The 14,720-nt window shown below is 38.0% G+C and overlaps 1 protein-coding gene across 1 annotated transcript; it reads right to left on the bottom strand.

The window, feature by feature from the left end:
- Nucleotides 1-838: 838 nt before the first annotated feature.
- Nucleotides 839-14,259, bottom strand: LOC138826156 (cytochrome P450 2C5-like). The gene is made up of 9 exons (XM_070021254.1): nt 14,070-14,259; nt 12,654-12,822; nt 12,377-12,538; nt 9,421-9,581; nt 8,671-8,847; nt 7,756-7,897; nt 6,344-6,531; nt 4,586-4,727; nt 839-1,631 (listed from the first exon to the last, which is right to left on the bottom strand). Exons 1-9 carry the CDS (start codon nt 14,235-14,237, stop codon nt 1,450-1,452), a joined length of 1,491 nt encoding a protein of 496 aa, XP_069877355.1. The 5' UTR covers nt 14,238-14,259; the 3' UTR covers nt 839-1,449.
- Between the last annotated feature and the right edge of the window lie 461 nt (nt 14,260-14,720).

Consider the following 14,720-nt stretch of genomic DNA (forward strand, 5'->3'; position numbering starts at 1 on the left):
CCACAGTCCTTAGATCTCAGCTTCCTGTGTGGCTAGGATTGCAGGCATGATATACTGGTGTACCCAGCTTTTCATTTCTTTTCTTTTCTTTTTCTTTTCTCTTCTTTCTTCTCTATAATGCTAAAGATCAAATCCAGGATCTAAATACTTCACTGTATCTCTAGTTATACCTTTAGAGGATATCCCTTGGTCTTTTTTCAGGTTTTATTTTTTACAATCCTTTTATTATAGTTAAGTAGTTGTATAAACAGTTGCCATTCATCAAAGTACTTTATGAACACAGTGCATCTTGATCAATGTCACCCCTTTTCACATTCTTACTCACCTTTCCAAAACCACTTCTTTCCTTACTTATCTTAATTTTAGGTTTATAGTAGCCGAATTACTAGCAAGAGTAATAAGGAAAGATTAAATCAGTAGCTTCTCTTGGTCTTTAAAAATATAAAGACATTCCCAAACTCCATGAAAGTTAAGACAAATTAAGTCCTAATTTTTCCTTTAAGTCTTTCTTCCACCTGTCATGTGTCAGGCAGAACTAGGAGTGTAGCAGTCTGCCACTGCATTTCCCTGGGCTCCCTGGGTGGCCCAGGCCCACATGGCTCTTCCAGCTGGTAATGGAATCCAGTAGGTGAGGCTATGGCTTCAGAGTCATAGCATCACATCACAGTCCCACTTACATGGAGTGGGACAACAAGTGGGCTGGAGAAAAATAAAAGGTATGGTGGTGTCTAGAATTTTGCTGTTGTGAGGAAGAAAAAGATTATACACAGAACTTATAGTCAGCAATATGGAAGCACACATTCATTCTTGTATGAAAGATGGAAACAGGAAATCAATAGAATATTTCAAATTTTTATGTTTGGTTCACAGCAACATGAAAGCAAGGCCATGAATCTTAACCTTAATGTCTCTTTCTCCGGCTGTTTCATTCAATACTCCCTACAGGTTAGAACTGCTTCTGGACAGGTTTTCTCTGTTTTAAATCCATAACTCTAGTAATCATGATAGGGCTTCATACCATCTTCTCTTTGATGTTCTCTATGCTTTTCATTGTACAGACCATCACATCTTTGATGCTATTTTATTTCAATGCTTATCTCAATCATCCATAGAAAAGAGTATCTGAGATGTGCCCAGTAATTCATAGTGCTGATTATTAAGAACTTGCAAAAGAGAAATGACTCTGAATTGACATATGCTAGTCATTTTGCTGTTTTACAGGGATAACATAATAGCTAAGTTTCAGAGTTAGAATGACCCATGCAATTCTTACAGAGCATTGGAAATAGCAGATATTGGTGCAGTAACCCGGGAAATTCTCCAGAATGGTGAACAAGTGCCCCTTGGATCAAAAGAGAAAGAGGAGATATGGGAGTAAGTTAACACCCTTGGGGAAAGGAGACAACAATTGCAGTCAGAAGCACTGCAGATGTGTGGCAGAGCTCTTGTTTAGACAGGAATAAAGCAGAGTTGATATGGAGGTGGCACACTAGTAAATCCATTGCAAAGAGGGATGGTGTTGAGATCCTTTGGGTCAACCAGAGGTTTAAGTTTAAAGTTCTGTAAAATGCAGATCAGGTATATGAAGAGTTGCATGCGGGCCAACCCCTCTCCTGCACAAATCCGTTTTCCTAAAACAAAAATAAAATAATGTTGTGACACCTACTATTTAACTCACTATGAGAAACACTACATTTGTAAAGAGACATGAGAAAAGGATTGTTCTTTGATGATTTATTGGATGCATGACTGGGAAGATGGAAGGATAAGGTACATGGGCAAATGGCCAAATGATGGGTCGATTGATTATGCTATAATACCATGTGATCTTACCAAGTATATCAATCAACATTATTTATTATTATATATGAGGCTCATACGAATATTTTAAATTTTTTCACACTAAAATTGCCATTTTGAGCTGAGTGCTGGTGTTCATATCTATCACCCCAGCTACTCAGGAAGCTGAGATCTGAGGATCATAGTTCAAAGCCAGCTGGGGCAGGAGAGTACATGAGACCCTTATCTCCAAGAAACTACTCAGAAAAAGCCAGAAGTGGTTCTGTGACTCAATTGGTAGAGTGTTAGACTGAAGTAAAAGAAGCTCAGGGAAAATGCCCAGGCCCTGAGTTTAATCCCCTGGAGTGGCAAAAAATATGCTGTTTTAAAATAATTTTCAATAGTTCTTTTTGGGGCTAGGAAAGTGGCTCAGTGGTAGAGTGCTTGCCTTGTAAGCCTGAGACCCTGGGTTCGATTCCTCAGCACCACATAAGCAAAAAAAAAAAAAAAAAAAAAAAGAGCTGGAAGTGGTGTTGTGGCTCAAATGGTAGAGTGCTAGCCTTGAGCTGAAGAGCTGAGGGACAGCGCCCAGGCCCAGAGTTCAGGCCTCACGACTGGACCTCCCTCCAAAAAATGAAAAAAAAATAGTTCTTTTTTCTTCTGTGTACCAGTACTGGGGCTTGAACTCAGAGCCTTGTGATCTTGCTTAGATTTTTCTCTCAAGGCTGGCACTCTACGATTTGAGCCACATTTCCACTTCTAGCATTTTGGTGGTTAATTAGAAATAAAAGCCTCTTGGATTTGTTTGCCTGGTCTGGCTTAAACGGTGATGTTCAGAAAGAACTTGCCTTTCAGAGTAGCTAGGATTTATAGCATGAACCACTAGTGTCTGGCCAAATTTCCTTCTATGTTCTTCTTGAAACATATCTATATTGCTTGTGTTTGCAATTTCCAATGAACTGTTCTACAGTTCCTTTCTCTATTAGTTACACCTTTTATTCACTTTCTAATTAACATAATTTTATCTATCTGATATACACCATTAATTTCCAAGTATTATATCATGCTATCTCTATTGGCTAAGATATACTTTTCTTACATCACATTTAAGACACAGGTCACACTTAATTTTTTCTTGTCACTCTCTGATACCTTCAAACAAAAAATAGTTGCCCCATTTGGTGTCATATTCATATTTTTAGTGAAGTACTGATCACCTGGAGTAATCAAATTTCTTAACTTTTTTCTTTTTCCCTTGTGTAGTAATGTGAATTCTTACAGAGAGATATCTGCCTTAGTGATCATGGCAACCACAGTGACAGATAAAAAGCATATCTTCAAATCAGAGTTATCAGGCTAGGAAGGTGGCTCAGTGGTAGAGTGCTTGCCTTGCATGCATGAGGCCCTGGGTTCGATTCCTCAGAACCACATAAGCAAAAAGAAAAAAGCCAGAAGTGGCACTGTGGCTCAAGTGGTAGAGCGCTAGCCTTGAGCTGAAGAGCTGAGGGACAGCGCCCAGGCCCAGAGTTCAGGCCCCACGACCAGACCCAAAAAAATAAATAAAAAAAATCAGAGTTATCAAGAGCCAGAGGTAAGACTCAAGTGGCAGAGCATCAGCCTAAAGCCTGAGGTTCTGAGTTCAATTACCAGTACTGATAAAAATAAAATAAAAAGTAGAAAAATCAGTGAAGGAAGTCAGTTTGTAGACCCAGCACACACTGAAGGTACAAGCATATAATATCTAAGATAGCTGACCAAGGTGCTCTGTAATCATTGCAGGGTATAAGCCATAATCCTAATATATCCATAATCTCATGGTTATTTGGCAGGATTTCTAACATCTTAACTAGGAGCAAATGTCCTGCTTCTCTGACTCTTTATTTCCTTAGAAACTCGCTGTCTGTCTTTACCTCTTTCCATTTACTCTGCCTCAATTTTGATACAACTTAAGTACCTTTTTAAAGGCTAGACTGTTCCTTGCTCCATTTCATTGTTCATAGTGAATTATGGGAGAAAAAGAGGCTAGAGATTCTCCTCCAGTAGCCTGTACATCTGTAATCTGTATGTCAGTGATTTGGTTCTATTAGACTAAAATGAAGCATTTACTCTCCTTTCCTAATTGGATATTCAGTCATTTGCTGACTTTGTTTTTTGTATGTTTGGATTTCAATCTCCTCCCTGATGAGGGTGACCATCATGATACAGAACTTCCTCAGTGAAGATACAGAGTCATATCACTTTTTTCCTGGTGTGTGAGGAACTTTTTTGTGTGTGAGGAACTTTAAAATAGTTTTTTGCTTTGTTTTGTTTTTGCTGGCCCTGGGGCTTGAACTCAGGGCCTGGGCTCTGTCCCTGAGCCTCTTTATAGCTCTACCACTTGACCCACGGTGCCACTTCTGGATTTTTCTACTTATGTGGTACTGAGGAATCTACCCTGAGCTTCATGCATGCTTAGGCAAGCATTCTGTCACTAAACCACATCCCCAGCCCTTCAATAAATTTTAACTTCTAGGGAAATATTTCCATTACCTCTGTGATGCCTCAGAAGAATGCAAACAACCTGCACTGTATCTTTCTCAGTTTGTAAGAAATAGTCAACAATCTAAATGCATCCTATTGTAGCCACCATTAAGACTCCACACTGAGGAGTATGAGTGTGTAGGCTTTGGGCTTTACAAGTGGTGTTTTGACTTAGGGGAAAAAAGCAAGTCTTCCAACTCTAGAAGAGATGCCACATAAGTTACAACAGATCACCACTATAAGCTGTTTTCTCCCCTGGAGCAGTCTTAAAATTAATTTATCGTACCTGTTGAGAAAGGCATGAAGTAGTCACTTTTCTTGAAGTTGCCACCCTCATCTAGAAAGTGGCCAGGGTTGAAGTCATTTGGGTTGGAGAATTCCTTGTTGTCATACAACACAGATGTCAGAGATGTTATTATGGCTGTGCCCTAGAAACAGCACATAAAGATGAGCCATGTTATACAGAAATGAAGGAGCAGAAAATTACAGTGGAAATCACATGTGGATTCCACAGTGGAATCACAGTGGAATCCACCTGTTCTTGGGCTATAAAAGGGAAAACAAGGCCAGAGTAGATCTGTGGCATTTCCGAGAAGACAGATCATGTGACCAGTAGGGATGAAGTTTGAGGCAGTGGTAGTGATCTTGTTGACACAACCTGCAATAGCTTTGAACTACTGATTGTTTGGGCATTTGACATCGAAAAGACTGAATCTCTTCTTATTATCAAGCTTGGACATTTGTTTCTGTCTCTATTTCTTGTTCCAATTGATCACTTCCTTTTCCATGTAATTCAGGTGGATTGTGGTTTTCAAGGGAAGATTCTATTTGAATGTCCATAGTATCTGTTCACCTCACTTCTTATTAATAAATATTTGATTAGATTAGTAATGTGATCTTCTGGAGGGAAAACACAAAACCATAAACAAAGAAATATACAATTAATCTATAACATTGCTATGCAGTTTGTCTTCATTTGGACATAGAGGAGTTCTTTGTAATTATTATTTTATATGGTATTAATATTGGTTTTAATCAAGTACACATAAAACCCAGTTCCAAGGATGGAAAGAGCTAGCAGATATCTACTTATTAAGTGAGGAGAGTACAAAAACAATGACAGAAAGGTCATTTTTGTCTCAACTTCACCCATGTGATTCAGTCACCTGCATAGAACACAAGTAGTTTTCATTAAAAGAACCTGATCTGGAATCTAACTAATTGACAATACTGGCACAAAGTCACTCTGAGGAGCATTTCACATGACCGTTGGCTGGATTCTCTGTTAATATTATTATACTGAAAGGAAACAAAGAAAGGACTTGTTCCTGCTTATGAAGACAAGATATTTACGCTAATCCAAATGCGATAATAAAAGCTTAATATGTGCTTTAAGTAAGGAAATAGATGCAGAGAATAGATTTGAGAAAATTGTGTGCATTTTTATAACCAAATTCATAGAAGAGGAAAAAGTTCCCTATCTGATGAAGGATATTTACTAAAAATCAATTGAAGGCATCATTCTTGGGAGTGAGGAAGCCTCCTGACTTCCCTTGTGAGAAAGAAGAATTCCCACTACCACCAGTCTTTCCAGCACTGTCCTGGACATGCTAGCAGGTACAGTAAAGTGTTTAAAAGAAGTGAAAAATCTGGCACTGATGGCTCATTCCTGTCATTCTAGCTACTCACCATTACCCCTTTCCAGTTACACATCAATCTATTGATATCCATGCAAAAAAATTCCCATAACAGTGTTTACAAGATTAACAAACTGAACATGTATCATTCCCTTGGAATCACAAACCTATGAATAGCCAAACAATTTCAAAGATGTAGAACAAAGTCAGAAGACACATAGTGCCAGACAATGAGACCTGTGTCCAAGTTTAACAACCCCAAACTGGAAGCAGCTGCAAAATCTATCAAGCTGATACTTGTAGGAGTTTTATATTTACTCCTCTTCTGTTTGCAGAGAATTGAGATTATTCTATCAACCTGGGAACATGAAGAGCACTGAGGTACAGCATAGACAAAATCTGCTTACTTTGGGAATGATGTAGCCTCTGAACTTAATGTCACGGGTCACTGCGTGGGGCAGGTTGTTGGGTACGAGATCAATGTATCTCTGGATCTCATGCAGCACAGCATCTGTGTAGGGCATGTGGCTCCTGTCCTGCATGCAGGGGATCCGGTGCCTGCCAATCACTTGATCGATCTCTTCCTGGACTTTAGCTGGCAAGATACAAGCAAGAAATGACTAACAGAAATACAATATATACTTGTCATCAATTTGGGTTGCTTAAAGAATGATGAAGGTGATCCAACATTATTACAAATATAAATGACTCTGATAGGGTATATTTACACAAGTGAAGCAAGTTGTCATAAGCATTGATCACTCATCTACTAAACAGACATTGTGATATATCATTTTCCACTGTGACTTAGCATTCATGGATATGATTTCAATAGAAGTAATTAAATGCTTTAAGAACAATCATGTGAAATGCTGGTGGTTTACATCTATAATCTTTGCTACTCAGGAGACTGAGAACTCAGGAGAGAGGTTCAAATGCAGCCTGAGTAGACAAATCCAAGAGACTCTTATCTACAGTTAAGTAGCAAAAAAACTGGAAGGGGCATAATTCAATTGGTAGAGTACCAGATATGAGCACAAAAGCTGATCAAGAGCACAGGCCCTGGGTCCAAGCTCAATTACTGACACTAAATAAATAATACATAAATAGAATCAATACTTATTTTAGTGAAAAATGTATAAGTGTCACAGAAAGACAAACTAAAATTATATGCTAAATTAATCAAAACAACACCTGAAAAAGCATGTCTTTTCGGTGCCCTGATCTTACTGTCTTGCCTAGTCTGCTGTTTTCCCAAAACTGGTTTCACCCTGCTCAATTGCCCAGTCATTCCTTGTCCACTGTAGCTGTGGTCCATACAATATCTGTGCTCAACCTGAATGTGACAGAATGCCTGCTTAGCAAGTGTGCGACCCTGAATTCAAACCCCAGCATCACCAAAAGCAAAGAAGTAGAAAGAATAAAAATGAATTTCTGTATCCTTATTTAAACAATTTGTTTTTTCCCATTCCCCTCCCCAAATTATACCAACATCAAATACAATGAAAACAGGGTTTATACGGTGGGGGAGGGACATACAAAGCAACAAAAAAAAAATAATCTTATAAATGTGTTAGAAACAATAGCAAGAAAGAAAACCATTTGTGTCCTTATCTTGGGGTTCATTTTACCTAACATCAACTTATCTGACCGTTTCTGCTGGTCTCAGACATATACTAGTTATTGCAAATAAGGGAAACCATGGGACCTATGTTTCTTTGGGCCTGGCTGACTTCAACAAACAAGCTGAAATGTGCTGAAAAGAACAATCTTCTCAATATCCTTCTGGAAGTCACTTAACTCTCATGTGAGGACATACCTGCAATGTGTGGGTGCTTCATCAGGAGCAGCAGAGCATACCTCAGGGTGGTGCCGGTGGTCTCTGTGCCAGCTGCAAACAGATCAGCAGCGCAGATTACCAAGTTTTCATAAGTAAATTCTGACTGTTTATTGTCCTTTTCCTAGAAATACATGGATGAAATTATTCCACAAATGGCTTACCAATAGAAAATAGAATAAATAAAAGGCAAAAAAGCAACAGCAGACACTAGCAAGAAGAGGAGATAAGTAACAAATATAAGACAGAACAGGAAGTATGACAAGATGCTTGTCACTAAAATGGTAGACAGAGCAAAGGCAGAGAAGAAGCAGAATCTATTTGAAGATATAATGGCTGAAAAGTTTCCAATTCAAGGAAAGTCATGAATGAAATTCATGTAGCAAATTCAATGAGAGTCAAGAAATAAAGCAAAAGAGATTCATGCCACAACATATTTTAATCCATCTGCTGGGAATTAAGGACTAACCAACAATTGAAAGCAGCAAGAGAGAAGCAATTCCTCACACAGTACCCTCAATATGAGCAGTAGCTCACTTTCCTTTAGAAACTGTGGAAGTCAGCAAGTGTTATTATAATATATTTAAAATGCAGACAGGAAAAGATGTTGTATTTTATAACATTTGGAAATGGTTTCTATTTGGCCTACTCTGTACAATCAGTTTCTCCTCAGGGAGACCATTTTTATGTAAAGAAAGGAAGTATGTTTTATCATTGAACAGATTAATTTATGTTTTTCAGGATGCCTGATATAGAATCACATTCATAATAAGTACTTGAAGTGCTTTCATTCCTTTTTGGGCTGAGCCTGTGAGTGTCTCTAGTAATCACAGAGGAATCCAGTGAACCACAGAACTCCCAAGCAATCAAAGGACTACATTCATGTAAGCATTTTACCTGCTTCATATGTATCAGGAAACAGTCAATGAAGTCCCGAGGGTTGTTCACATCCAGAGATTTTTCGTGTTCTTTCACTTTTTCCATAACAAAATTTATAATATAGTTGGCATTTTTAAGAAGTTTTTTATGACTTCCTGGTAGATAATCAATAAGAGCAGGAAATCTATTGTATACCTACAACAAAGAACAATAATTTATATAATGAAGTGTAGAGTTCACACATATGTATATATATAATGTATATATATATATTATATGTATGTGTATGATAAATATGAAAAAATATACACACATACATATTATATAGATTTAATAATATATACAAAACAAACTGATATGGCATGGTTAGAATTCATTTCATATGAATAAAATATGCCTGCTTCAAGATATTTTATTGTACATATGTAATAATTATCTATACAGGTTGGAAAACCTGTAGGAGAAAGGAGATAAACATTTTTGAGATTCATATACCTTTTGTGTACACATTCACTCATGTACACATTTACTCAAATTTTAAATTAATTTTTCCCCTCCCAATCTAGCATGACATGACTTATTTAATTCACATTTTATATATGGTAGCTAATGATGAAACAAAAGAAAGAAAGAAGGAAGGAAGGAAGGAAGGAAGGAAGGAAGGAAGAAAGAAAGAAAGAAAGAAAGAAAGAAAGAAAGAAAGAAAGAAAGAAAGGAAAAAGAGAAAGAAAGAAGTTAGTTTGAAGGGAAAAGAGATTCTGGCTTCACCTGAATCCACGGTGAGCTCAGAATTTTGAGGTTTTCGTTGAATTTTTCCATTAACTTAAGGAATTTCTGGTCTTTATAATCAAACCGATTCTGGAAAACAATGGAACAGATCAAATTGCAGGGAGCACAGCCCAGAATGAAGGTGGGATTGCAGGGTGCGCCTGGAAAATAGAAAACACTTTTAAAATGGCATTAAAATATATATGCCAGACACTTTGCCTTTGTTAGCAGGTAAGTAATTTGAATAATTTTAGGTGTTCTGTTCCCTACACATTTCCTTTTATAGCAAATAACTTAGCATATATAAAGCAGCTGGTCACATTGAACCCAATCTGCAGTTGGACATTATAATCTAGCTAACTAAATAATGGAGATTCACATATTCATTTCATATTCACTAACGTTTGCTTAGACCTATTTGACATCAAATGCTTGCAATTTTGAAGGAAAAAAGACTTCGAATAACAGATAATGTATGCCTTCAGAGCAAGTCTCCTCAATCTGTCAGGCATGTAGAAAAAGCATCATTAAAAGGGATGGTAATAAATTAGTGGGTACCAGGAACTTTTTATGTATAAATAATGATTAAAATAATCTTTCTTTAAATAATAAAGAGTTAGAAAGAGTGGGTTAACTTATGAGTTGGAGGAAAAGCAGAACACAACTAAATGATAAGTTGAAAGAATAATGTCAAGAGCAGGAAACCTAAAATGAAATTTTTGGTGTAAGCAAATAATTGTTGTTTATTGGTCATGGGGTCTGAACTGTGGGCCTGAGCACTGTCCCTTATCTCTTCAGCTCAAGGCTAGTGCTCTACCACTTGTGCCACAGCACCATTTCCTGCTTTTTCTGCTTATGAGGAATTGAACCCAGGGCCTCATGCATGCAAGGCAAAGACTCTACCACTGAGCCACCTTCCTAGCGCAGCAAATAAGTGTTTTTTACTCACATATCCACCCAACGTAAAGGAAACAAAAGAAGACATAAAAATTGGTGGCAGAGTGTGGTGGTTCATACCCCTAATCTATAAGAGTCAAAAGTAGGGGAATAACAGTCCAAGGCTAGCCTGGGAGAAAGCAAGAGCCTATGTGAACAAGAATTAAAGAAAGATCTAGTGGAATGGTTTAAGTGTTAGAGAACCTCCTTGAAAGCTGAGGCCATGAGGTCAACCCCAGTACTGATGAAAGGAAGCAAAGAAGCAAGCATGCAAGCAAGACAGACACAAAGAAAGAGAGAGTGGGGGGGAGGGAGGGAGGGAGGGAGGGAGGGAATGAGAATGAGGGAGAGAGAAGAGAGAGAGAGAGAGAGAGAAAGAAAGAAAGGCAGAAAGAAGGAAAGAAAGGCAGAAAGAAGGAAAGAAAGGCAGAAAGAAAGAAAGAAAGAAAGAAAGAAAGAAAGAAAGAAAGAAAGAAAGAAAGAAAGAAAGAAAAGAAAGAAAGAAAGACAGGAGAGATGGAGGGAAGGAAGGAAGAAAGGAATAAGGAAGGAAGGAAGGGAGGGAAAGAAAGAAAGAGAAAGAAAGAAGGAAAGGAGAAACAGAGGGAAGGAGGGAAGAAAGGAATGAGGAAGGAAGGAAGGAAGTGGAAGGAACTAAAGGACAAAGAAAGGGGAAGGAAGAAAGGAAGGAAGGAAGGAAGAAAGGAAGAAAAAAAGAAAGAAGGAGGAAGGATGGGAGGAATAAGGAAAGAAGAAAGGAAAATGATGGAAAGGGAAAGGAAAAGGAGGGGAATGTTTCAAATGATGTTTCAATGTTTCAAATGATGCATTTCCCTCTTGAGGGAGTAAACGCACAACATTTCCAATAAAATCCAAATATTAATTTATTAGACATAGTTGACATTTGTGGATTCTGAGATGCTGTTCTACATAGTCTTCAACTGAGTAATATGCTTCATAAAATTTGGAAGTTATACCCATCGCTTAGGCCAAGTTTACATTGCTATAACATAATAAAGAAATTAAATTCTACTCAAGGTTTCTTTTCGGCTGTAACCTCTGCAGGGAAATGGCTGGATCAATTGATCAATATGCTTTATGGGTAACAAGCTCACAAATGTACATACATATACCCTAACGAAGGGTGACATGATTTAACGTGTTCTGACTAAATAGTAGGGCCTCTGAGCTTAAGAAACTTGTTATCTTCCTGTATGCCACATTTCATAGACAGTACAGTGTTCTAATATATCAGAAAATGTATTCTTTTAGCCCAGGAGATTGAGAATAATTTGAGAAGCAAGGAGATTGTAGATTTACTTATGTATCATTTACAGTTAAGCTTTTATTTTGAATCTTTCACTTTCTTTGGAGGAATTTCAAAACAATCATTTAGCCCAAATGAGTAATCAGATTCATTTTGAAAATGATTTACTTAGTAGGTGAGTAGAGTTGACTGTGGTAGGAAAACAATCACCATAATAGCACAATCCAAAAGAGGTCAAGCAAAATGATTTATCAGTAAGTCCAGGAGGCAGAGATAGGAGAATTGCAGTTAATAAGTGAGCACAGACAAAATGTTAATGCACTCCTATCTCAAAATCAAGTTGCACAAGATAGAGAATGTCTGCAATGCCAGTGCTCAGGAGGCTGAGGCAAGAGGACCATGGTCCCAGCCTGGCTATGGCAAAAAAAAAAAAACAAAAAAAAAACCTCACATTTATGTGAAGGAGAAAACATTGTTCATTAGCCCAGAACATAGCCACAATATCTACATTCATAAGTTTGAGATAGAATAGGGTGAACCCATGTTTGATGATCACTCTGCATGTACAGCCAGGCTTGATATTCACAACCTGGATGCACAACTACTGCCTGCCATTTGACTGAAGGCTTCCTCTTCTACTAGAACTCACAACTCAGACCCAAAGTGAAAGATCTGGCTGCTCCTGAAATGTTCCCAAGGGCATCAAGAGCAAGGACAGCAATCTGTATGGGTCAGCAAGAAAGCAGCACCCACCATTGGTTTTCCTCAACTCCTCTACCAGGCAGCCAGCTTCCTCTTGAACTCTGTCCTCAATGCTCCTCTTCCCCATCCCAAAATTCCGCAGGGTCATGAGTGAGAAACGTCTCATCTCTTTCCATTGCTGAAAATGATTCCTAGAAGCAGGAGCATTGGAAACTGAGAGGGAGATCCAAGGCCAGACAGATGAAGATGAAAACCACACATCTCTGTGTTCTTTTTCCCCAAAACCACACCCACTGCCCACTATGCAAATATGCACACTCTCAGGCACACTTACCATGCCGTTTACTAAATTGATCTATAGCTGGAAATGTGTCTCTTCCAGAGAACTCCTCGCCATGATCAATCAGGGCTTCCTTCACAGCTTCATATCCATGAAGCACCACAGTGGGCTTCATACCAAAATACAGAGTGAACACAGGGCCATAGATTTTTGAGAACTGAAAATGAGAAGGAAAGCCCAAATAATATCAAGAAAAGTCAATATGTGGTCTATTTCAAACAGATAATATTATTGAAATGTTTATGCTCAGTCTAACACACAGAGTTTGAAATAGTTCTGAAGTTCATACATGAATGGCGAGTTTTATAGCTGCCACTTTCTGAATAGCCGGCAAAATATCAGGTACCTGCTGAGCAAGTTGGTGCACAGATTAATCTGTACATGAATAGAGTTATTGAGTGTATTCATTATGTTTTATAGTATCCAATGAATGTATTCATCATGTTTCATAGTGAATGCAGGTGAGGTCTAAGAATTCTAACTTATTTCCAATGTCCCTTGGTGAATGAATAGAAAATTAAGATTTGAACTTCTGTTCATTAAACTTTTGATGCTTGACTAATGTGTTGTTCCATACTGCTCCTTTTGAAGTGGACACCTATATCAACACCTGCTTCAGGATGAACTGTGACACTGTGGAGAGAATGGCTCTGAAGCCCTATGAACAGTAATAACTTGCAACAACAGGTAACTTTTACTGCCTAGACAAGTTTGAAATATACCAATATAACAAACACAGGGAGCATTCCCCACCCTGGCCCCCAGCCCCCAAAGGCAGCCTCAGGACAGAAAACATCTCTTGGAAGAATAATTTCTTCCATCGTTCAGCATTCTGTGCTCCTGACAATGTCTTTGTTCAAACAGATTTAGATACCAAGTATGCTCCAACGCAGTGCTTTTTAAAATTCTTTATGCTATTCCACATCTAGAGGCAATCACTTGACATTAGGCATAAGTTGACTCTTCAAAAATGTTTAACTTTGAAACAACACAACACAAAACAAAACAAAACAGGGGACCACAGACAGGATGATGCATGACTTATTAGACGAAATATCTAATCAAAACACTTTTTTGCTCTATATCTTCAGCCCCAAGTCATACAAAATTACTGTAAAATGAATAAGGGGAAACCACTCACAAATGTTGCTACTCTGTGATTTTGGTTATTAATACAAATGGCTTAAATTTTGTTCTACTGAAAAAAAATGAATGATTCGTTCCATGATTCTTCAGCCAAGGGCAAATTGTAAAAAGTTAGTGGTGCATCAAAGTTTACAGGAAGCATAGTGCTTTGTGATTATCTACTACAGTACTGTAGCTGTATGATTTTATTTTCAGACAAGAAACTAGGGTTAACTTACCTCACTTGCAAGCTATGAGAAGAACAGCAAGCATACTCACATTGGCTAAGGAGTTTCTGATATCTTTAATGTCTATTTGCAGGAAATTTCCAGTAATTGGAAGAGGAGTGGGGCCTGGAGGGAGCCTCTTCCTCCCAGAGTTCTGTTTCCAGAGTGAAATCAGAAGCAGGCAGGAGAAACCCAGCACCAGGAACACAACTGTGTCCATTGAGGCCTTCTCTTCTTGCGTAGACAACTGTAAGCTTGCAATCTTGAGCTTTCATAACACTCTTGGCTGAGTCAACATATGCTTCTTGGGCAGAAAAATGATTAAACCAATTGTGTGAACTTTAACCTCTCAGTTGAATAGAGTTTGTCTCAATGACTGAGATAAAACAAAATACAAAATGAAACAAAGGTTATTATCTTTGTCCTTCATTCTAGGCCAAATTTGGGAGTTATGTAATCTTACTGGCTAATGTCCAGGCTTGGTCATTAAAAATATGAGCTTTTACATTGTGCAGTCATTTCTGGAAGATACTAAAGTTGATCATTTAATCAAAAAGATTGGTGCAAATTCTACATTCCCAGCTAATTTACCAGTAGGAAATTTATGACTTTGGATATTCCATAGGCTGTATGAATTGTAACTTAAAAATGTTTCTTAGGCTGGGAATGTGGCTTAGTAGTAGAGTGCTTGCCTAGCATGCAT

The sequence above is a fragment of the Dipodomys merriami genome, unplaced genomic scaffold, assembly GCF_024711535.1.
Source record: "Dipodomys merriami isolate MVZ:Mamm:240054 unplaced genomic scaffold, mDipMer1.0.p SCAF_14, whole genome shotgun sequence".
NCBI classification, from domain to species: Eukaryota; Metazoa; Chordata; class Mammalia; order Rodentia; family Heteromyidae; genus Dipodomys; species Dipodomys merriami.